Source organism: Mytilus edulis, chromosome 12, assembly GCF_963676685.1.
Source record: "Mytilus edulis chromosome 12, xbMytEdul2.2, whole genome shotgun sequence".
NCBI classification, from domain to species: domain Eukaryota; kingdom Metazoa; phylum Mollusca; class Bivalvia; order Mytilida; family Mytilidae; genus Mytilus; species Mytilus edulis.
The window spans coordinates 79104464-79130106 of NC_092355.1; the positions used below are offsets into that span (position 1 = coordinate 79104464).

Genomic DNA, 25643 nt, shown 5'->3' on the forward strand with positions numbered 1-25643 from the left:
CCCTTACAATGGAGAGCTAGCAGAAAGAGCAAATCTACCTGTTCGTAATGTGAGTAAGGTTTTCAAATCTTTTAATTGCATTAATTTGTTATTTAATACTTTTGACATAAGAAATTATTTTTTTTATGAAAAATAAGTTAAACCACCGATACATCACTTTCAATTCATCATGCTTTGTTTGGCAAAAGCCAATTTTGTCTGGTATGGAACCAGTCTACAATTGATAAAGGGAAGTAATTTGTTTAAAAAGAGTGTAATAACAGAATCAAGTCGGTAATTGACAAATGGATTATTGGGCTTTGAAAATATTAATGTTTAATTAAAAAAATCATGTTGTGTTGTTACTCATATTTTGGTTTGGGGCATGTGACATGCTTTGTGATATGTGAGTTTTGCATTTTCCAAAATTGTGTCCTACCATTTTTCATCAGTATGATCATATACAAGTTCAACTGTGCACAAACAATTCTTGGAATTTAAATGGAATTTTAAATATACTTAAGTTGAATTCAAATCGAAAAAAAAACCTAAGTTTTCAAAAGAAACCCATATATTTGAAGTCCTGAAATATCCCAGTAATTCCTGTTAATAATCTAAAGTCCTAAGAGTTCTTGAAAAATCAGGATATAAAACTTGTATTCATCAAATATTGTAAGTCCTGAAATATCCCCGAAATTCCTGAAACAAATTTAAAGTCTTGGAAATTCCTGAAATATATCAGGACAACAGATTTCAGGACTTCATGGGACTTCCTGGGACACTTGAAATTTCAGGATTTACAAAATTACCTATGCTGGGATTTTCCAGGATATCCCAGGACTTCCTGGGATATCCTGAAAGACAAGATTTTTTCCAAAATTGTATGAAAATTATACGCAATGCTTTTTACCACAAAAAACAGGTCAAGTTTGAATTTTGGTGGCGTCACATTCACCATTCTAGAGTTATGCTCCTTTACAAATGGAAAAATTGCTGGAATTTTTCGTTTCTGTTCTCTAACTTTAGTTTGTCTTAACCAAATGTTATGAAACTTATACACAATGCTCATTACCACAAACCACTGATCTAATTTGAATTTTGTTGGCTTCATTTATACCGTTCTAGAGTAATGCCCCTTTACAAATGTTAAAATTGCTGAATTTTTTCCTTTCCGTTCTCTAACTTTAGTGTGCCTCAACCAAATGTTATGAAACTTATACACAATACTTTTAACCACAAAACCAAGATCAAGTTTGAATTTTGGAGGCATTATTTTTACTGCTCTAGGGTATTTCCCCGTTACATATGATAAATTGCTGATTTTTTCGTTTACTTTCTTTAACTTAAGTTTGCCTTAAGTTAATGTGTAGGAATGTATACACAATGCTTATTACCCCAAAACTCAAGTACAAATTTAGGTAGCGTCACTTATACAGTTCTTGAGTTGTGACCTTTTATAACATTAAATGTTAGAGGGGGCATCATTTGTGTCCCATGGACACATTCCCTATTTATTGATCAAAGCCTTTAATATAAATTCACTTTTATTACAGTTGTATTGATTTATGTTTATTGTCTTATTTAAAAAAAAAAAAGATGTGGTATTTTTTGCAAATGAACCAATGCTATCCAAAAGAGTTCAAAGGAGGAAGATATATTAACAACTATAGTTCGCCATATGGTCGTCAACAAAGAGAAAAACTCATATTATATAGTGTGCTATAAAAGGCCCTGATATGAACTATGTGGAACAATTCAAACAAGAAAACTAACAGGTTAATTAGTAACAAAACAATTTACTAAAAACAAATATGAAGGACCTTAATCAATAAAAAAAATACTAAAATCACAGGCCCTTGACATGGCATTGGCACATAAAGAAATTAACAGAGCTTTCTGTATGTTTGATTATTTCAGATCTACAGTTTAAGGTTGCAATAGAAATATCAAAATGTTATGCATATATGAAAGTATGAAAAAAAAAATATTTTTGATAATTGCTGAAGAGACATAGTGGGAGATATTATGGACATAATTGTGCAAATCGTGATACAAGCATGAAATTTGGTATAAAGGTTAAATAAATGATACTTATAAAAAATCCGCTGCTGGCCAGAAAAAAAAATCAATTTTTCAAGATGGCCACCACACATTTTGGAAATGGCGTCATTACAAATTAATTAACAATGGTTTAGTTAAAAACATCAAAGTTGTGATTAAATACACATTTGAAATAATACACATCTATAATTGCAAACTTTCCAGAGGTGCTATCCAGCACTTTCATTAAAATGTTTTCTCTATTATCTCAAAAAATTTAAATCGATAGACAGAAACTTTTAATAGCACATATGATCAGCAAGACAAGATCTACAAATAAGTTTAAAGACTGAAATTGACGGATGACTCCTTATCAGAGTTTTATCTGATGATACATTTTTATAAGGCCTTCAATACAGATTTAAAATGCTCTGTATGGTTTGACATATTGTACATTGCTTTACTGAAGAAGAAGGTACGATAAGGACATGTCTGGCCCCTTGAAATCGAAAATCAAAATGTCTACAAAATAAAATCCTTCAAGTGGTCATTATACATTATATAAGTCTGTCGGACATCAGGATTTAGTCTCACAAATTGACATTAGGGTTTTAAACTTCCTTTGAATGACAAAGGCAAAAAAGCTCCAATTTGAAATATTGTCATTAAGATTTAGATATGAGCAACAGCTTACCCAAAAACATATTTTGCTACAAAATGTATTTAACTACAATGTTATTATGTGTAAAATACCTTTTTAGGTCAAGCTATTGCTAAAATACATTTTGACCAAAACAATGCGTGAAATGACTATAGTATGACAAATGCATTACAAGAGACCTTTCAGAACAAAAGTGTCCTGATTATATTAACTTGTTATTGTCCACTGCGCGATGCGTTGGGGGGGGGGGGGGGGGGACATAGAAATAAGGGCGTCCCGATGATGCGTCTGTCTGTACGGTCTTATTACTGTTCTCATGTGTACAATTCTTGCCAGATTTTTATAAAACTGATATCATAGGTTTATATCAGCAATGTCTAGGACAAATTGAAAATCAACTATTTTTAAAAGAGTTATACCCCTTGTAAATATTAATTATTCTTTATTAGCGCTCTCTTGTGTACAATTTTTGCAAGATTTTTATGAATCGTATATCATAGGCTTATATCAGCAATGTCTCGGACAACTTAAAAAAACTGTGCGGATCAATTATTTGTAAAAGTGTTATTTATGACTTGAAAATATTGATTATATGAAAAATTGAATTGTTAGCGCTCTCATATATACAATTCTTGTCAGATTTTTATTATGTTATAGACAAATCCGAAAATCAATGCAGATCAAACAAATATTTCCAAAAGAGTTATGCCCCTTGAAAATTGATTTAAATTGGAAATTGCATTGTATTTGCCATCAAGCCTTCATTTCTCTAACATGAATAAGATATTTGTAAAAAGTTTTAAAAAAAAAAAAATTACACAAATGTTTTTTAGTTATAGCCCTTGAATAGATAAAATATATGCAACACAGGTGACATTGTAACTCAGTCATTCTATGTATCATTAATGTTATTTTGTAAGGCTTGAATAAGTTGACATGTATTAGTTTTACAATTTCCAGGGTCAAATTATTGCATTTATCATACTTCCTCTTTTTCTTTTTTAAACCTTGTCAGGTAGTGGTGATGTTTTAACGAAACTACTTCTTGGGAATCCAGAACTCAAGAAACAACCAAGTCTGCAAGGTGAAAGTAAAGAAAAAATTCCAGGTGATCCAAAATCAGAAATAAAGGAATACAAGTTTAGTTCATCAAATACGGATGGCGGTCCTTCTAATAAGAAACGGCGAATAACATCTAGACAGACCTCGTCTGGTGGACAAGGACAATTGTCACATCAATCTAACCAGGAGACACCAAAAGACTTCCACAAACCACCAATTCATACTGCTCATTCCATTCAAGATGACTTATTGGAGAAGATTAAGAAAGGTACAAATATCATGAATATAGCACCATCAGATCTGGTCGATTTTGGTGGGCAAAAATCGTTTGATATGACTCATCAGTTATTCATCCAGCACAGGGGAACGTTCATTCTGATGTTTGATGGACGAAAAGGTCTTTATACAGTATTGACGGAATATCCACAAGGAGATGTTACTGCAGCATGTAAGTTTCTTTAAATAAGCAATTGAATTTCAAATGTTCTTAGTGATTATAATGATTATATATCAATGTACATTGTATATTAAAATTGAATCTTTTGGTAGATATATTCAAAGGACACTTTGCTCACATCTCTGTTAAACACACAATATACCTTGATGTATTGCTGTTATAAGAGCCTTCATACATCACACCATGCTGTCAATGATTTAAAACTAGTTCTGTATCTTGTTTCTACTGATGTTAAAAATAGCCATTAAAACCAACTGCGTAATATTTGCTTAAATGATAAACAGGGGGGATTTGAATGACAGAGACGACCACTGAGTAACTGGCTCCTGACTTTGAAGAGGCAAATACAGAATGAGGAAAGGATACACTTGCTTGCAATTCTAAACACTCCCTCTTACCTAGGACAGTGCTTTACTTATTTACTCAATGTGTGGCTTTCGAGAGGCACATACAGAATGGGGCAGGACTAAACTTGCTTGCAATTCTAAACACTCCCTCTTACCTAGGACAGTGCTTTACTTACTTACTCAATATGTGGCTTTCGAGAGGCACATACAGAATGGGGCAGGACTAAACTTGCTTGCAATTCTATACACTCCCTCTTACCTAGGACAGTGCTTTACTTACTCAACATATGGCTTTGGAGAGGCACATACAGAATGGGACAGGGATAAACTTGCTTGCAATTCTAAACATTCCTTCTTACCTAGGACAGTGCTTTACCTACTCAACATATGGCTTTGGAGAGGCACATACAGAATGGGGCAGGACTAAACTTTCTTGCAATTCTAAACATTCCTTCTTACCTAGGACAGTGATTTACTTACTCAACATATGGCTTTGGAGAGGCACATACAGAATTGGGCTGGACTAAACTTTCTTGCAATTCTATACACTCCCTCTTACCTAGGACAGTGCTTTACTTACTCAACATGTGGCTTTGGAGAGGCACATACAGAATGGGGCAGGACTAAACTTTCTTGCAATTCTAAACACTCCCTCTTACCTAGGACAGTGCTTTACTTACTCAACATATGGCTTTGGAGAGGCACATACAGAATGGGACAGGGATAAACTTGCTTGCAATTCTAAACACTCCCTCTTACCTAGGACAGTGCTTTACTTACTCAACATATGGCTTTGGAGAGGCACATACAGAATGGGGCAGGACTAAACTTTCTTGCAATTCTAAACACTCCCTCTTACCTAGGACAGTGCTTTACTTACTCAACATATGGCTTTGGAGAGGCACATACAGAATGGGACAGGACTAAACTTTCTTGCAATTCTAAACACTCCCTCTTACCTAGGACAGTGATTTACTTACTCAACATATGGCTTTGGAGAGGCACATACAGAATGGGGCAGGACTAAACTTTCTTGCAATTCTAAACACTCCCTCTTACCTAGGACAGTGCTTTACTTACTCAACATATGGCTTTGGAGAGGCACATACAGAATGGGACAGGGATAAACTTGCTTGCAATTCTAAACATTCCTTCTTACCTAGGACAGTGATTTACTTACTCAACAGATGGCTTTGGAGAGGCACATACAGAATGGGGCAGGACTAAACTTTCTTGCAATTCTAAACATTCCTTCTTACCTAGGACAGTGATTTACTTACTCAACATGTGGCTTTGGAGAGGCACATACAGAATGGGGCAGGACTAAACTTTCTTGCAATTCTAAACATTCCTTCTTACCTAGGACAGTGATTTACTTACTCAACATATGGCTTTGGAGAGGCACATACAGAATGGGACAAGGATAAACTTTCTTGCAATTTTAAACACTCCCTCCTACCTAGGACAGTGCTTTACTTACTCAACATATGGCTTTGGAGAGGCACATACAGAATGGGACAGGGATAAACTTGCTTGCAATTCTAAACACTCCCTCTTACCTAGGACAGTGCTTTACTTACTCAACATATGGCTTTGGAGAGGCACATACAGAATGGGGCAGGACTAAACTTTCTTGCAATTCTAAACACTCCCTCTTACCTAGGACAGTGCTTTACTTACTCAACATATGGCTTTGGAGAGGCACATACAGAATGGGACAGGACTAAACTTTCTTGCAATTCTAAACACTCCCTCTTACCTAGGACAGTGATTTACTTACTCAACATATGGCTTTGGAGAGGCACATACAGAATGGGGCAGGACTAAACTTTCTTGCAATTCTAAACACTCCCTCTTACCTAGGACAGTGCTTTACTTACTCAACATATGGCTTTGGAGAGGCACATACAGAATGGGACAGGGATAAACTTGCTTGCAATTCTAAACATTCCTTCTTACCTAGGACAGTGATTTACTTACTCAACAGATGGCTTTGGAGAGGCACATACAGAATGGGGCAGGACTAAACTTTCTTGCAATTCTAAACATTCCTTCTTACCTAGGACAGTGATTTACTTACTCAACATATGGCTTTGGAGAGGCACATACAGAATGGGACAAGGATAAACTTTCTTGCAATTTTAAACACTCCCTCCTACCTAGGACAGTGCTTTACTTACTCAACATATGGCTTTGGAGAGGCACATACAGAATGGGACAGGGATAAACTTGCTTGCAATTCTAAACATTCCTTCTTACCTGGGACAGTGCTTTACTTACTCAACATATGGCTTTGGAGAGGCACATACAGAATGGGGCAGGAGTAAACTTTCTTGCAATTCTAAACACTCCCTCTTACCTAGGACAGTGATTTACTTACTCAACATATGGCTTTGGAGAGGCACATACAGAATGGGACAGGGATAAACTTGCTTGCAATTCTAAACATTCCTTCTTACCTAGGACAGTGCTTTACTTACTCAACATATGGCTTTGGAGAGGCACATACAGAATGGGGCAGGACTAAACTTTCTTGCAATTCTAAACACTCCCTCTTACCTAGGACAGTGCTTTACTTACTCAACATATGGCTTTGGAGAGGCACATACAGAATGGGACAGGGATAAACTTGCTTGCAATTCTAAACATTCCTTCTTACCTAGGACAGTGATTTACTTACTCAACATATGGCTTTGGAGAGGCACATACAGAATGGGCCAGGACTAAACTTGCTTGCAATTCTATACACTCCCTCTTACCTAGGACAGTGCTTTACTTACTTACTCAATATGTGGCTTTGGAGAGGCACATACAGAATGGGGCAGGACTAAACTTTCTTGCAATTCTAAACACTCCCTCTTACCTAGGACAGTGCTTTACTTACTTACTCAATATGTGGCTTTGGAGAGGCACATACAGAATGGGGCAGGACTAAAACTTGCTTGCAATTTTAAACACTCCCTCCTACCTAGGACAGTGCTTTACTTACTCAACATATGGCTTTGGAGAGGCACATACAGAATGGGACAGGGATAAACTTGCTTGCAATTCTAAACATTCCTTCTTACCTGGGACAGTGCTTTACTTACTCAACATATGGCTTTGGAGAGGCACATACAGAATGGGGCAGGACTAAACTTGCTTGCAATTCTAAACACTCCCTCTTACCTAGGACAGTGCTTTACTTACTCAACATATGGCTTTGGAGAGGCACATACAGAATGGGGCAGGACTAAACTTTCTTGCAATTCTAAACACTCCCTCTTACCTAGGACAGTGCTTTACTTACTCAACATATGGCTTTGGAGAGGCACATACAGAATGGGACAGGGATAAACTTTCTTGCAATTCTAAACATTCCTTCTTACCTAGGACAGTGCTTTACTTACTCAACATGTGGCTTTGGAGAGGCACATACAGAATGGGGCAGGACTAAACTTGCTTGCAATTCTAAACACTCCCTCTTACCTAGGACAGTGCTTTACTTACTTACTCAATATGTGGCTTTGGAGAGGCACATACAGAATGGGGCAGGACTAAACTTTCTTGCAATTCTAAACACTCCCTCTTACCTAGGACAGTGCTTTACTTACTCAACATGTGGCTTTGGAGAGGCACATACAGAATGGGGCAGGACTAAACTTTCTTGCAATTCTAAACATTCCTTCTTACCTAGGACAGTGCTTTACTTACTCAACATATGGCTTTGGAGAGGCACATACAGAATGGGGCAGGACTAAACTTTCTTGCAATTCTAAACATTCCTTCTTACCTAGGACAGTGATTAACTTACTCAACATATGGCTTTGGAGAGGCACATACAGAATGGGGCAGGACTAAACTTTCTTGCAATTCTAAACACTCCGTCTTACCTAGGACAGTGCTTTACTTACTCAACATATGGCTTTGGAGAGGCACATACAGAATGGGGCAGGACTAAACTTTCTTGCAATTCTAAACACTCCCTCTTACCTAGGACAGTGCTTTACTTACTCAACATATGGCTTTGGAGAGGCACATACAGAATGGGACAGGGATAAACTTGCTTGCAATTCTAAACATTCCTTCTTACCTAGGACAGTGATTTACTTACTCAACATATGGCTTTGGAGAGGCACATACAGAATGGGGCAGGACTAAACTTTCTTGCAATTCTATACACTCCCTCTTACCTAGGACAGTGCTTTACTTACTTACTCAATATGTGGCTTTGGAGAGGCACATACAGAATGGGGCAGGACTAAACTTTCTTGCAATTCTAAACACTCCCTCTTACCTAGGACAGTGCTTTACTTACTTACTCAATATGTGGCTTTGGAGAGGCACATACAGAATGGGGCAGGACTAAAACTTGCTTGCAATTTTAAACACTCCCTCCTACCTAGGACAGTGCTTTACTTACTCAACATATGGCTTTGGAGAGGCACATACAGAATGGGACAGGGATAAACTTGCTTGCAATTCTAAACATTCCTTCTTACCTGGGACAGTGCTTTACTTACTCAACATATGGCTTTGGAGAGGTACATACAGAATGGGGCAGGACTAAACTTGCTTGCAATTCTAAACACTCCCTCTTACCTAGGACAGTGCTTTACTTACTCAACATATGGCTTTGGAGAGGCACATACAGAATGGGGCAGGACTAAACTTTCTTGCAATTCTAAACACTCCGTCTTACCTAGGACAGTGCTTTACTTACTCAACATATGGCTTTGGAGAGGCACATACAGAATGGGGCAGGACTAAACTTTCTTGCAATTCTAAACACTCCCTCTTACCTAGGACAGTGCTTTACTTACTCAACATATGGCTTTGGAGAGGCACATACAGAATGGGACAGGGATAAACTTGCTTGCAATTCTAAACATTCCTTCTTACCTAGGACAGTGATTTACTTACTCAACATATGGCTTTGGAGAGGCACATACAGAATGGGGCAGGACTAAACTTTCTTGCAATTCTATACACTCCCTCTTACCTAGGACAGTGCTTTACTTACTTACTCAATATGTGGCTTTGGAGAGGCACATACAGAATGGGGCAGGACTAAACTTTCTTGCAATTCTAAACACTCCCTCTTACCTAGGACAGTGCTTTACTTACTTACTCAATATGTGGCTTTGGAGAGGCACATACAGAATGGGGCAGGACTAAACTTTCTTGCAATTCTAAACATTCCTTCTTACCTAGGACAGTGATTTACTTACTCAACATATGGCTTTGGAGAGGCACATACAGAATGGGGCAGGACTAAAACTTGCTTGCAATTTTAAACACTCCCTCCTACCTAGGACAGTGCTTTACTTACTCAACATATGGCTTTGGAGAGGCACATACAGAATGGGACAGGGATAAACTTGCTTGCAATTCTAAACATTCCTTCTTACCTGGGACAGTGCTTTACTTACTCAACATATGGCTTTGGAGAGGCACATACAGAATGGGGCAGGACTAAACTTGCTTGCAATTCTAAACACTCCCTCTTACCTAGGACAGTGCTTTACTTACTCAACATATGGCTTTGGAGAGGCACATACAGAATGGGGCAGGACTAAACTTTCTTGCAATTCTAAACACTCCCTCTTACATAGGACAGTGCTTTACTTACTCAACATATGGCTTTGGAGAGGCACATACAGAATGGGACAGGGATAAACTTTCTTGCAATTCTAAACATTCCTTCTTACCTAGGACAGTGCTTTACTTACTCAACATGTGGCTTTGGAGAGGCACATACAGAATGGGGCAGGACTAAACTTGCTTGCAATTCTAAACACTCCCTCTTACCTAGGACAGTGCTTTACTTACTTACTCAATATGTGGCTTTGGAGAGGCACATACAGAATGGGGCAGGACTAAACTTTCTTGCAATTCTAAACACTCCCTCTTACCTAGGACAGTGCTTTACTTACTCAACATGTGGCTTTGGAGAGGCACATACAGAATGGGGCAGGACTAAACTTTCTTGCAATTCTAAACATTCCTTCTTACCTAGGACAGTGATATACTTACTCAACATATGGCTTTGGAGAGGCACATACAGAATGGGGCAGGACTAAACTTTCTTGCAATTCTAAACATTCCTTCTTACCTAGGACAGTGATTTACTTACTCAACATATGGCTTTGGAGAGGCACATACAGAATGGGGCAGGACTAAACTTGCTTGCAATTCTAAACACTCCCTCTTACCTAGGACAGTGCTTTACTTACTCAACATATGGCTTTGGAGAGGCACATACAGAATGGGGCAGGACTAAACCTTCTTGCAATTCTAAACACTCCCTCTTACCTAGGACAGTGCTTTACTTACTCAACATATGGCTTTGGAGAGGTACATACAGAATGGGGCAGGACTAAACCTTCTTGCAATTCTAAACATTCCTTCTTACCTAGGACAGTGATTTACTTACTTAACATGTGGCTTTGGAGAGGCACATACAGAATGGGGCAGGACTAAACCTTCTTGCAATTCTAAACACTCCCTCTTACCTAGGACAGTGCTTTACTTACTCAACATATGGCTTTGGAGAGGTACATACAGAATGGGGCAGGACTAAACCTTCTTGCAATTCTAAACACTCCCTCTTACCTAGGACAGTGATTTACTTACTTAACATGTGGCTTTGGAGAGGCACATACAGAATGGGGCAGGACTAAACCTTCTTGCAATTCTAAACATTCCTTCTTACCTAGGACAGTGCTTTACTTACTTACTCAATATGTGGCTTTGGAGAGGCACATACAGAATGGGGCAGGACTAAACTTTCTTGCAATTCTAAACACTCCGTCTTACCTAGGACAGTGCTTTACTTACTCAACATATGGCTTTGGAGAGGTACATACAGAATGGGGCAGGACTAAACCTTCTTGCAATTCTAAACATTCCTTCTTACCTAGGACAGTGCTTTACTTACTCAACATATGGCTTTGGAGAGGCACATACAGAATGGGGCAGGACTAAACCTTCTTGCAATTCTAAACATTCCTTCTTACCTAGGACAGTGCTTTACTTACTTACTCAATATGTGGCTTTGGAGAGGCACATACAGAATGGGACAGGGATAAACTTGCTTCCAATTCTAAACACTCCTTCTTACCTAGGACAGTGCTTTACTTACTCAACATATGGCTTTGGAGAGGCACATACAGAATGGGACAGGGATAAACTTGCTTCCAATTCTAAACACTCCTTCTTACCTAGGACAGTGCTTTACCTACTCAACATATGGCTTTGGAGAGGCACATACAGAATGGGGCAGGACTAAACTTGCTTCCAATTCTAAACACTCCTTCTTACCTAGGACAGTGCTTTACCTACTCAACATATGGCTTTGGAGAGGCACATACAGAATGGGGCAGGACTAAACTTTCTTGCAATTCTAAACATTCCTTCTTACCTAGGACAGTGCTTTACTTACTCAACATGTGGCTTTGGAGAGGCACATACAGAATGGGGCAGGACTAAACTTGCTTCCAATTATAAACACTCCCTCCTACCTAGGACAGTGCTTTACTTACTTACTCAATATGTGGCTTTGGAGAGGCACATACAGAATGGGGCAGGACTAAACTTTCTTGCAATTCTAAACACTCCCTCTTACCTAGGACAGTGCTTTACTTACTTACTCAATATGTGGCTTTGGAGAGGCACATACACAATGGGGCAGGACTAAACTTTCTTGCAATTCTAAACACTCCCTCTTACCTAGGACAGTGCTTTACTTACTCAACATATGGCTTTGGAGAGGTACATACAGAATGGGGCAGGACTAAACTTTCTTGCAATTCTAAACACTCCCTCTTACCTAGGACAGTGCTTTACTTACTCAACATATGGCTTTGGAGAGGTACATACAGAATGGGGCAGGACTAAACCTTCTTGCAATTCTAAACATTCCTTCTTACCTAGGACAGTGCTTTACTTACTCAACATATGGCTTTGGAGAGGCACATACAGAATGGGGCAGGACTAAACTTTCTTGCAATTCTAAACATTCCTTCTTACCTAGGACAGTGCTTTACTTACTTACTCAATATGTGGCTTTGGAGAGGCACATACAGAATGGGGCAGGACTAAACTTGCTTGCAATTCTAAACATTCCTTCTTACCTAGGACAGTGCTTTACTTACTCAATATGTGGCTTTGGAGAGGCACATACAGAATGGGACAGGGATAAACTTGCTTGCAATTCTAAACACTCCCTCTTACCTAGGACAGTGCTTTACTTACTCAACATATGGCTTTGGAGAGGCACATACAGAATGGGGCAGGACTAAACTTTCTTGCAATTCTAAACATTCCTTCTTACCTAGGACAGTGCTTTACTTACTTACTCAATATGTGGCTTTGGAGAGGCACATACAGAATGGGGCAGGACTAAACTTGCTTGCAATTCTAAACATTCCTTCTTACCTAGGACAGTGCTTTACTTACTCAATATGTGGCTTTGGAGAGGCACATACAGAATGGGACAGGGATAAACTTGCTTGCAATTCTAAACACTCCCTCTTACCTAGGACAGTGCTTTACTTACTCAACATATGGCTTTGGAGAGGCACATACAGAATGGGGCAGGACTAAACCTTCTTGCAATTCTAAACATTCCTTCTTACCTAGGACAGTGCTTTACTTACTCAATATGTGGCTTTGGAGAGGCACATACAGAATGGGACAGGGATAAACTTGCTTGCAATTCTAAACACTCCCTCTTACCTAGGACAGTGCTTTACTTACTCAACATATGGCTTTGGAGAGGCACATACAGAATGGGGCAGGACTAAACCTTCTTGCAATTCTAAACATTCCTTCTTACCTAGGACAGTGCTTTACTTACTCAACATATGGCTTTGGAGAGGCACATACAGAATGGGGCAGGAGTAAACTTTCTTGCAATTCTAAACATTCCTTCTTACCTAGGACAGTGCTTTACTTACTCAATATGTGGCTTTGGAGAGGCACATACAGAATGGGACAGTGATAAACTTGCTTGCAATTCTAAACACTCCCTCTTACCTAGGACAGTGCTTTACTTACTCAACATATGGCTTTGGAGAGGCACATACAGAATGGGGCAGGACTAAACCTTCTTGCAATTCTAAACATTCCTTCTTACCTAGGACAGTGCTTTACTTACTCAATATGTGGCTTTGGAGAGGCACATACAGAATGGGACAGGGATAAACTTGCTTGCAATTCTAAACACTCCCTCTTACCTAGGACAGTGCTTTACTTACTCAACATATGGCTTTGGAGAGGCACATACAGAATGGGGCAGGACTAAACCTTCTTGCAATTCTAAACATTCCTTCTTACCTAGGACAGTGCTTTACTTACTCAACATATGGCTTTGGAGAGGCACATACAGAATGGGGCAGGAGTAAACTTTCTTGCAATTCTAAACATTCCTTCTTACCTAGGACAGTGCTTTACTTACTTACTCAATATGTGGCTTTGGAGAGGCACATACAGAATGGGGCAGGACTAAACTTTCTTGCAATTCTAAACATTCCTTCTTACCTAGGACAGTGCTTTACTTACTTACTCAACATATGGCTTTGGAGAGGCACATACAGAATGGGGCAGGACTAAACTTTCTTGCAATTCTATACACTCCCTCTTACCTAGGACAGTGCTTTACTTACTTACTCAATATGTGGCTTTGGAGAGGCACATACAGAATGGGGCAGGACTAAACTTTCTTGCAATTCTAAACACTCCCTCTTACCTAGGACAGTGCTTTACTTACTTAACATATGGCTTTGGAGAGGCACATACAGAATGGGGCAGGACTAAACCTTCTTGCAATTCTAAACATTCCTTCTTACCTAGGACAGTGCTTTACTTACTCAACATATGGCTTTGGAGAGGCACATACAGAATGGGGCAGGACTAAACCTTCTTGCAATTCTAAACATTCCTTCTTACCTAGGACAGTGCTTTACTTACTTACTCAATATGTGGCTTTGGAGAGGCACATACAGAATGGGGCAGGACTAAACTTTCTTGCAATTCTAAACACTCCCTCTTACCTAGGACAGTGCTTTACTTACTTACTCAACATATGGCTTTGGAGAGGCACATACAGAATGGGGCAGGAGTAAACTTTCTTGCAATTCTAAACACTCCCTCTTACCTAGGACAGTGCTTTACTTACTCAACATATGGCTTTGGAGAGGTACATACAGAATGGGGCAGGACTAAACCTTCTTGCAATTCTAAACATTCCTTCTTACCTAGGACAGTGCTTTACTTACTCAACATATGGCTTTGGAGAGGCACATACAGAATGGGGCAGGACTAAACTTTCTTGCAATTCTAAACATTCCTTCTTACCTAGGACAGTGATTTACTTACTCAACATATGGCTTTGGAGAGGCACATACAGAATGGGGCAGGACTAAACTTGCTTGCAATTCTAAACATTCCTTCTTACCTAGGACAGTGCTTTACTTACTCAATATGTGGCTTTGGAGAGGCACATACAGAATGGGACAGGGATAAACTTGCTTGCAATTCTAAACACTCCCTCTTACCTAGGACAGTGCTTTACTTACTCAACATATGGCTTTGGAGAGGCACATACAGAATGGGGCAGGACTAAACCTTCTTGCAATTCTAAACATTCCTTCTTACCTAGGACAGTGCTTTACTTACTCAATATGTGGCTTTGGAGAGGCACATACAGAATGGGACAGGGATAAACTTGCTTGCAATTCTAAACACTCCCTCTTACCTAGGACAGTGCTTTACTTACTCAACATATGGCTTTGGAGAGGCACATACAGAATGGGGCAGGACTAAACCTTCTTGCAATTCTAAACATTCCTTCTTACCTAGGACAGTGCTTTACTTACTCAACATATGGCTTTGGAGAGGCACATACAGAATGGGGCAGGAGTAAACTTTCTTGCAATTCTAAACATTCCTTCTTACCTAGGACAGTGCTTTACTTACTCAATATGTGGCTTTGGAGAGGCACATACAGAATGGGACAGGGATAAACTTGCTTGCAATTCTAAACACTCCCTCTTACCTAGGACAGTGCTTTACTTACTCAACATATGGCTTTGGAGAGGCACATACAGAATGGGGCAGGACTAAACCTTCTTGCAATTCTAAACATTCCTTCTTACCTAGGACAGTGCTTTACTTACTCAATATGTGGCTTTGGAGAGGCACATACAGAATGGGACAGGGATAAACTTGCTTGCAATTCTAAACACTCCCTCTTACCTAGGACAGTGCTTTACTTACTCAACATATGGCTTTGGAGAGGCACATACAGAATGGGGCAGGACTAAACCTTCTTGCAATTCTAAACATTCCTTCTTACCTAGGACAGTGCTTTACTTACTCAACATATGGCTTTGGAGAGGCACATACAGAATGGGGCAGGAGTAAACTTTCTTGCAATTCTAAACATTCCTTCTTACCTAGGACAGTGCTTTACTTACTTACTCAATATGTGGCTTTGGAGAGGCACATACAGAATGGGGCAGGACTAAACTTTCTTGCAATTCTAAACATTCCTTCTTACCTAGGACAGTGCTTTACTTACTTACTCAACATATGGCTTTGGAGAGGCACATACAGAATGGGGCAGGACTAAACTTTCTTGCAATTCTATACACTCCCTCTTACCTAGGACAGTGCTTTACTTACTTACTCAATATGTGGCTTTGGAGAGGCACATACAGAATGGGGCAGGACTAAACTTTCTTGCAATTCTAAACACTCCCTCTTACCTAGGACAGTGCTTTACTTACTTAACATATGGCTTTGGAGAGGCACATACAGAATGGGGCAGGACTAAACCTTCTTGCAATTCTAAACATTCCTTCTTACCTAGGACAGTGCTTTACTTACTCAACATATGGCTTTGGAGAGGCACATACAGAATGGGGCAGGACTAAACCTTCTTGCAATTCTAAACATTCCTTCTTACCTAGGACAGTGCTTTACTTACTTACTCAATATGTGGCTTTGGAGAGGCACATACAGAATGGGGCAGGACTAAACTTTCTTGCAATTCTAAACACTCCCTCTTACCTAGGACAGTGCTTTACTTACTTACTCAACATATGGCTTTGGAGAGGCACATACAGAATGGGGCAGGAGTAAACTTTCTTGCAATTCTAAACACTCCTTCTTACCTAGGACAGTGCTTTACTTACTCAACATATGGCTTTGGAGAGGCACATACAGAATGGGGCAGGACTAAACTTTCTTGCAATTCTAAACATTCCTTCTTACCTAGGACAGTGCTTTACTTACTCAACATATGGCTTTGGAGAGGCACATACAGAATGGGGCAGGACTAAACTTTCTTGCAATTCTAAACACTCCCTCTTACCTAGGACAGTGCTTTACTTACTCAACATATGGCTTTGGAGAGGCACATACAGAATGGGACAGGGATAAACTTGCTTGCAATTCTAAACATTCCTTCTTACCTAGGACAGTGCTTTACTTACTCAACATATGACTTTGGAGAGGCACATACAGAATGGGGCAGGACTAAACTTTCTTGCAATTCTAAACACTCCCTCTTACCTAGGACAGTGCTTTACTTACTTACTCAATATGTGGCTTTGGAGAGGCACATACAGAATGGGGCAGGACTAAACTTGCTTGCAATTCTATACACTCCCTCTTACCTAGGACAGTGCTTTACTTACTCAACATATGGCTTTGGAGAGGTACATACAGAATGGGGCAGGACTAAACTTGCTTGCAATTATAAACACTCCCTCTTACCTAGGACAGTGCTTTACTTACTCAACATATGGCTTTGGAGAGGTACATACAGAATGGGGCAGGACTAAACTTGCTTGCAATTATAAACACTCCTTCTTACCTAGGACAGTGCTTTACTTACTCAACATATGGCTTTGGAGAGGTACATACAGAATGGGGCAGGACTAAACTTGCTTGCAATTCTAAACATTCCTTCTTACCTAGGACAGTGCTTTACTTACTCAACATATGGCTTTGGAGAGGCACATACAGAATGGGACAGGGATAAACTTGCTTGCAATTATAAACACTCCCTCTTACCTAGGACAGTGCTTTACTTACTCAACATATGGCTTTGGAGAGGCACATACAGAATGGGGCAGGACTAAACTTTCTTGTAATTCTAAACATTCCTTCTTACCTAGGACAGTGCTTTACTTACTTACTCAACATATGGCTTTGGAGAGGCACATACAGAATGGGGCAGGACTAAACTTTCTTGCAATTCTAAACACTCCCTCTTACCTAGGACAGTGCTTTACTTACTCAACATATGGCTTTGGAGAGGCACATACAGAATGGGGCAGGACTAAACTTTCTTGCAATTCTAAACATTCCTTCTTACCTAGGACAGTGATTTACTTACGCAACATGTGGCTTTGGAGAGGCACATACAGAACGGGACAGGACTAAACTTTCTTGCAATTCTAAACATTCCTTCTTACCTAGGACAGTGATTTACTTACTCAACATATGGCTTTGGAGAGGCACATACAGAATGGGACAGGGATAAACTTGCTTGCAATTCTAAACACTCCCTCTTACCTAGGACAGTGATTTACTTACTCAACATATGGATGTTAAGCAAACAACAACTGAACAATTAATTTCTTCTTTGTGGTTTATCCTTATTATCAATATAGCATAAGGAATATTACATGTCAATAGTATTTTTTATTTCAATACTACTATTAACCAACTAATTTTCACAAAACTGAAGATAAAATGCCTTCTTCATTATTACTTTTGTAGCTATTCTGGAGCATTGGATTAACTCTGTATTGACCTACTGTAACAAAACTGAAGATAAAATGCCGAGAATTTTGTTTGCCGCCACTCATAGTGATAGTTTCTCTGAGGTATGTCTGACTTTGTTATTCATTTTTCCACCCTACTTTTTGACACACATATGTGTGAATATTATCAAAACTATCTAGTCATTGACTGGACATAACCATGATAACAAATGTGTAAACGTTTGATTAAATTACAGAACAGACAATTCTTATACAAAATTTCAGTGACAAAACTTTTTCACTCTCTTTTTGATAATATATAAAAATTGAAATAATCAGGGACTAAACTTAATTCTTTTTTGTTAGGGACCAAATTGAAATTTTAGGGCCCAACCAATTTTTGTACTAATTAAATAAGACTAAAATGTACTTTTCATATATTGATAAAGCCTTTTTTATGCAATCATATATGTTGCTGTATAGCCTGAAAAAGATTATCTGTGATAACTCTATATTATTATAATTAATGCCACCAGAAAATGAAATAATCATAGAAGCTTTAAAAGAGATAATTTGATAATAACATGTGTTTAGAAAAGTGGTATATATATATCAAATTGTTACCTTGCAATGAAAACTTAGTTGTTTGAATAGGTTTTGGTTATTTAAATGAACTTGCTGGTTTCATGAAATTCTGTCTTTAATTTTCCCATTATATAAAGACATTGAGGTTTCTGTTTGAGGACAGTTTTTGGTTAATTTGCTGGGGAAAAGATAGGAATTGGATTCACAGCAAAATATTTTAGTCACCAGCTGGGCGATCAGGAAGATAAAATATATTCGCCCAGTCGAAAATCTGGTCGTCTTGGGCAACTGAGCGACCATTAAGTTTAGTCCCTAGACATTTTTAGATATTTGGTAACCTGCACAAAGTATAGGAGGAGGAATGTGGTATGTTGCAAGACAAAATGAACATGCTATATATAAATGTATCCAACAACACCTATTTTGTATATCATCACCTCAATAAACCGTTAATGTAATGACAAGAATAACTAATCAAAGAATTAAAATATGGAAAACTATGTATGGAATTAATTAATGTCAATTACATGATTAATGTGTTGTTTGGTCACTGACTATTTTCAACTAGTTATTCTATAAATTATAACAGTTTAATCAGTATTCTTAAGTGCTCACATCAACAAATTCTACAGCTGTCTCTATTGTTCTTGTAAACAATTGACACAGAACACAATGTCCTGCATAAAAAGTAGAGACGAACTGTTTGTGTTGTTTGTTTTCGGACTCATGGACATATACCCCATAAATCTTGTACTTATATTAATTATGTATGCCTGAGATCCATTTTTAAAGCTAAAACTGAAAATTCTGAGTCGTCTGAAAAAAAAAGTTAGGTATTTTTAATTTGTTTACAGTGCTATGGTTCTATGAAATATGTTAGCAATGATGAGAAAAGCCCTCTCCAAATGATTTTTATATAGAAATAAGGAGATGTGGTATGATTGCCCATGAGACAACTATCCACCAAAGATTGTGTGTTGTTTAGTTGTGCTGTTACAAAACTGTCAAAAAAAAGGTTGTGTTTTTCGTGAAGAGTGAATAATTTATTCATGTCATTGCTTTTTGATATAATTGACAGGATGAGAAAAGGATACTAGCCCTTAAATTCAATGAAGAACTGCGGGAAATGTTTTCCTCACACAAGCTTCATGAGCATATCATGTATGACAATGTGTTTTTCATGAATGCAACAGATGCAGCAGACCAAGATATTGAGCGCTTAAAGGATACATTAGTTGATATCGCCTTTCAGCAGTCAACATGGGGACAACAAATGCCGATTGTTTGGGTGCCTCTTGATTTACAGATATCGGATATGAGAGCAGAGGGAGTAAAGTTGATAACAAAAGAAAGACTTTTAGAGATAAACAAATCTAATAATGAATTTGCTCTGAATGAAAGAAGAGTAGACGATTTCTTACTTGTTCAACACTCAATAGGAAAGTTGTTATACTTCGATGAACCTGCTTTAAGAGATTTCATTGTTATTCAGCCTACAGCAATGGTCAATATCCTGAGAGCCTTCATCACAGACATAATGTTTTGGCCAGAAAAAGTACCCGTTCGAAACATTCTGGAACATTTATCATCTACTGGAGTTCTAAAGAAGACAGACCTTTTTACTCTGTGGTCACAACCAGCTTTCAAAGAAATTTTGACCGATGTCAAAACAAAGGAATATGTAGTGCAGGTCCTCCTTCATCTTGATATCCTTATAGAACCTAAACGCTACACAGAGAAGGATACAGCTGCAGATTTATTTCTAGTACCCTGCATTGTGAAGGAAAAAATTCCACAAAAAATGCACAGAAATGTAACAGACGACAGAACAATATGCATAGCTTATCATCTCAAGGAGACAGTGGTTCCATCTGCTTTGTCTTTCAAGCTTATTGGGGCTGCTATTAGCATCTGGCCTCTGAAAGTAGAAGACTCTCGTTTTTGTCTTTTTTTTCAAGCTGCAATTATGGATGCTGACAAAAGAAATGAACTTCAAATTCATGTTGAGGGGCAGAGAATAATTGCATACCTCAACAATGACGTGTCAAAGCAGCTCATATCACCGGATTTAGCAACAACAACACAGGAATGCCTGACTTTGGCACTTGGACGAATTCTTCAGTTTTACCGTCGTTGTTTTGGTAAACAAAGTCACCATTTAATGTCAGATCTGTTTGATATAGAAGTTGGAAAAATATGCAATGGTAAAACGTGTTTAATACCTTTGTCAGAGGCAAAAAAGAAAGCACAATGGAGATGCGAGAATGGGAAAATACATGAAACGAAATGTCCTCTAAATTGGGTCTTTGAAAAGGTTAGTAATATTGTTGTATACCCGTTTTCTTTTCAAAAAAAGTAAAATAACAAATACCGAACTCCAAGGAAAATTCAAATCGGAACGTCACTTATCAAATGGCAAAATCAAAAGCTCAAACACATCAAATGAACGGAAAACAATTGTCCTATTCCTGACTTAATTGACTGTATATAAAAGAAATTAATTGATCAAATCAGAAAAAACTAATGTAACTTTTATATTCGGGGGAAAAATATCTCCAATATGATACCAGTTAATTGATTGAATGATTGATTGATACTTCTAAAAGCACAGTTAAGCTTGAGCATTTTTGTTTGTGTTCAGTGCTGTTTTGATGCAATGTAATGTATCGCAGCACTATAAATATATACCATATATCGGTTTTTTTACTCGTGTGTTTAATTTTGGCTTTGTTAGCGGCAGCTGTAGAATCGCGAAAATTTGACAATGCGTTCATTTCCATGCATATTTCAAGTGTTTTCGTTTAAAAGTTTCATACAATTATTCTGTTAATTTTCGATTCTTTTATGTTGTTCTACACATCACAAAACAAGCATTTTTGTCTCGCCTGCAACGAAGGTCGCAGTATGCGAGACATAGGTATAACTATCTGGCGGCGGTGGTGGTGTAAACAATTGGTATAAAGCTTTATATTTCAGAAAGTAGACGACCTGGATGCTTCATATCTTGTATGCAGTTACCTTATGTTACAAAGTTTCCGTCTGTCATATGTCTAATGTTCTTGACCTCATTTTCATGGTTCAGTGACTGCTTGAAAAAAAAATTGTAATGTGAATTTCTCACTTATGAGTAATAGGATAACTATATTTGTTATGGTTTCCTTGCAAGGTCTACATGTCCGTCATATAGGATTTACCTGACCTTAACCTAATTTCATGGATTAGTGATCAAGGTTAAAGTTACGTGATTAGGTTCGTTTCTCAAATACTATAAGCAGTAGGATACCTATTTGTGATGTATGGAATGATTGTAATGGATACATGTCTGTCTGGCAGGTTTCATCTGACCTTGACCTCATTTTCATTGTTCATTGGTCAATGTTAAGTTTTTGTGATTTGGTCTGTTTTTGAAGTACTATAAGCAATAGGTCAACTATATTTGATGTATGAAATAATTGTAAGATGAGCATGTCTGTCTGGCAGATATTATCTGACCTTGACATCATTTTCATTGTTCATTGGTCAAAGTTAAGTTTTTGTGTTTTTGTCTGATTTTAAAGTACTATACACGTAAGTAATTGGTCAACCATATTTAGTGTATAAAATTATTGTAAAGTATACCCGTCATTCTAGCCAGTATTATATGACCTTGACCTCATTTTCATGGTTCATTGGTCAATGTAATTTTTTTGTGTTTCGGTCTGTTTTTCAAATTCTTAAAGTAATAGGTCAGCTATTATCGGTCAATGAAATAATTGTAAGGTGTACATGTCTGTCTACCATGTATTATCTGACCTTGACCTCTTTTTCATGGTTCATTGGTCAATGATACATTTTCGTAATTTTGTCAGTCAATCAGATACTATAAGCAACAGGTCAACTATATCTAGCGAATGAATGAGTGTAAGGTGTACATGTCTGTCTTGCCTGGTTCATCTGACCATGACCTCATTATTATAGAACATTGATAATGTTAAGTGTATGTGATACTTAAGGTAAACACTTCATGTTACAGACTTTCAACATAAATTCAATGATAAGTAAAACAGGCGAGACATTTCAGCGTATGCACTCTTGTTCTAGTTTCCAGACAATAACTTTTGTTAAAGTATATGGAACTCTGAAATTGCAAATTTTTCCTAAAATAATCTTCTAAAAAATTTGGAGGGGGGATTTTTTTTTCTTTATTTTAGGGGGGGGGTCATACAGGTTGTGTAAATTATTATATATAACAGATTAACTAAGTATTGTGCAACAGCACAGTATTGTAAAATAGCACAGTATTGCGCAATAGCTAGAAATCTTCAATTGAAAATAAATACAAATCTTTTAACCAATTTCAATTGGATTAAAATAAAGTCTGGATATTGGGCCCCATTTTTAAACTTTGTTTGATTTCATCATCAAAAACTGAATTATTGCCTCTCAATGATATGCTGAATATTATTGTGCATTTAGATTTTTTATTTTGGGCCCTGTTTTCAAATTAGTCCATATTAAGGTTTGACGGGTCCAAAATTAAACTTTGTTTGATTTCAACTAAAATTAATTATTTTGTGTTTTTTCATATGCTGAATCGAACCATGTTGTTAGATTTTGGATATCAGACCATACTAGGTAAACTAAAAGGTTCATTTCAAATTTTTATATCTTTGACAACATTTATTTTGTGTCAGAAACCTATATTATGTCAAAAATTTGATCACAATCCAAATTCAGACAGGATCAATCTTGAATATTGTGTCCAAACTCGCCCAACTGTTCAAGGTTCTCTGCAATCGTTTCGGGCTGCACTCGGTGAAGCATTTTATTAAGTTTGGCAGTCTTCAAACAAAGACACAATTTAAAAAAAACAAAGCTAATGTGGTAGGAGAAACCCATCAATAATTGTTAGTTAGTGTCTAAAGTGGACAAATGGAAAACAAAAAAGCACATAACATTGGAAATCTAAGGATTGAGTAAATATTTACCAAAAAGCTGATCATTTGTATTTGTTTATTTCAGAATAAGAAGCATTGCGACTCAAATTGTAAAGGTAATACAATAACATACATTTATATAAAGGGGGATATCAAAATCCATTTGTCAAAGAAAAACAAACAACACTAGTAAAAATAGACTGGGTACACACATTTTGTAATGAAAGTCTTAATTTTGACTTTACTGCAATATTTCCACTGTGTGACAATGATGTTCTATTCTTGTCTGTTTGTGTCTCATAAGTTAAGTGCACTGTGTGACAATGATGTTCTATTCTTGTCTGTTTGTGTCTCCTAAGTTAAGTGCACTGTGTGACAATGATGTTCTATTCTTGTCTGTTTGTGTCTCATAAGTTAAGTGCACTGTATGACAATGATGTTCTATTCTTGTCTGTTTGTGTCTCATAAGTTAAGTGCACTGTGTGACAATGATGTTCTATTCTTGTCTGTTTGTGTCTCATAAGTTAAGTGCACTGTGTGACAATGATGTTCTATTCTTGTCTGTGTGTTTCTCATAAGTATATGTTAAGTGCATAAAACAAGTTACAAGATATGTGCACATTGCAATTAATAAAGGGTATTATTCAAAGTTATAGAACCTGCCTCAATGGAAACATTTTCTGACAAACATGACAAAGTTTTGAATCATAGAATATCAAGTAAATTAGACTATTTAAGTTTTCTTACTAACTAGAAACATTTTAACTTTAAAAGGACTTTTTTTAATTTTTATGAAATTTATATTTGCACTACATACTGTACAAAAAAAACTCTATGGTTCTCAAAATATGTGTCTTAGAATGTATGTCCACAACCAGATTAAAATTGACTACATATATAGTTTCTCTACTGATAGTATAATATATAGGTATGTCAACAAAATTGTTTTATCTTTTAAAGGTGAACTCCCTCAGGTTAAGTTGACCTAAGATGGATTTGACTGCTATTTTTAGATTCTATTTGGTCATATAACCTTTCAACTGAGTCGGTTCTTATACATCGTTGGCTTTCAAATATTCGGCTTTAAGTGGTCCTGATGAAGGTAAATCCAGAAAAGCACTTTACACACATGAAATTTATAAATTGTTGTTTTCATTTTTGTGCCCAACTAAGGGGCAATATGTTTTTTGGTCTGTGCGTCTGTTCGTTTGTCCGTCCGTCTGTCCCGTTTCAGGTTTAAGTTTTTGGTGAAGGTAGTTTTTGATGAAGTTGAAGTCCAATCAACTTGAAACTTATATATGATCTTTCTCATTTTTATGCCAAATTGGAGTTTTGACCCCAATTTCACTGTCCACTGAACATAGAAAATGATAATGCGAGTGGGGTATCTATGTACTATGGACACATTCTTGTTATGTAAGAGTTTTATCACCTGCAACTTGTCTCAAATAAATGAGTCAATTCATACTTTTGTTTAGGGGCAAGCTAGAGGCTCCTCCGGGTGCGGGATATTTTCGCTGTGTAACGTTGAAGACAATGGCATTGGACTGTTTTCTACTCTTTGGTTGTGTTGTGTGTTGTCTTTTTGATACATTCCTGTTTCCATTCTCCATTTTATTTACATGACTATGTTTTCTCACATCTCACTTATGCTAAGGATTGTGTACAGGGAAAGCAAAGTTTTACATGTTCTTCAGGGTGCATGTACTATAGTGCCTACCAAGATTTTGTGAGGTAACCGAAATTGACCTAAAAGGATCGTATTGAATTTTGATGTCTGACAGATTAAACATATTTTGACTTTATTTACTGACTATTATAACATTATAATGAGACTGA

At 37.5% G+C, this 25643-nt stretch overlaps 1 protein-coding gene across 1 annotated transcript in view; it reads left to right on the top strand.

Moving 5' to 3' along the window:
- Positions 1–25643, top strand: part of LOC139497229 (uncharacterized) — a 308105-nt gene that overhangs the window by 55660 nt on the left and 226802 nt on the right. The window contains exons 5-8 of the mRNA XM_071285357.1: positions 3696–4190; positions 18320–18426; positions 19967–21202; positions 23890–23920. Of these exons, the coding sequence (XP_071141458.1) occupies positions 3696–4190; positions 18320–18426; positions 19967–21202; positions 23890–23920 (1869 nt within the window). The remainder of the gene's footprint in view (positions 1–3695; positions 4191–18319; positions 18427–19966; positions 21203–23889; positions 23921–25643) is intronic.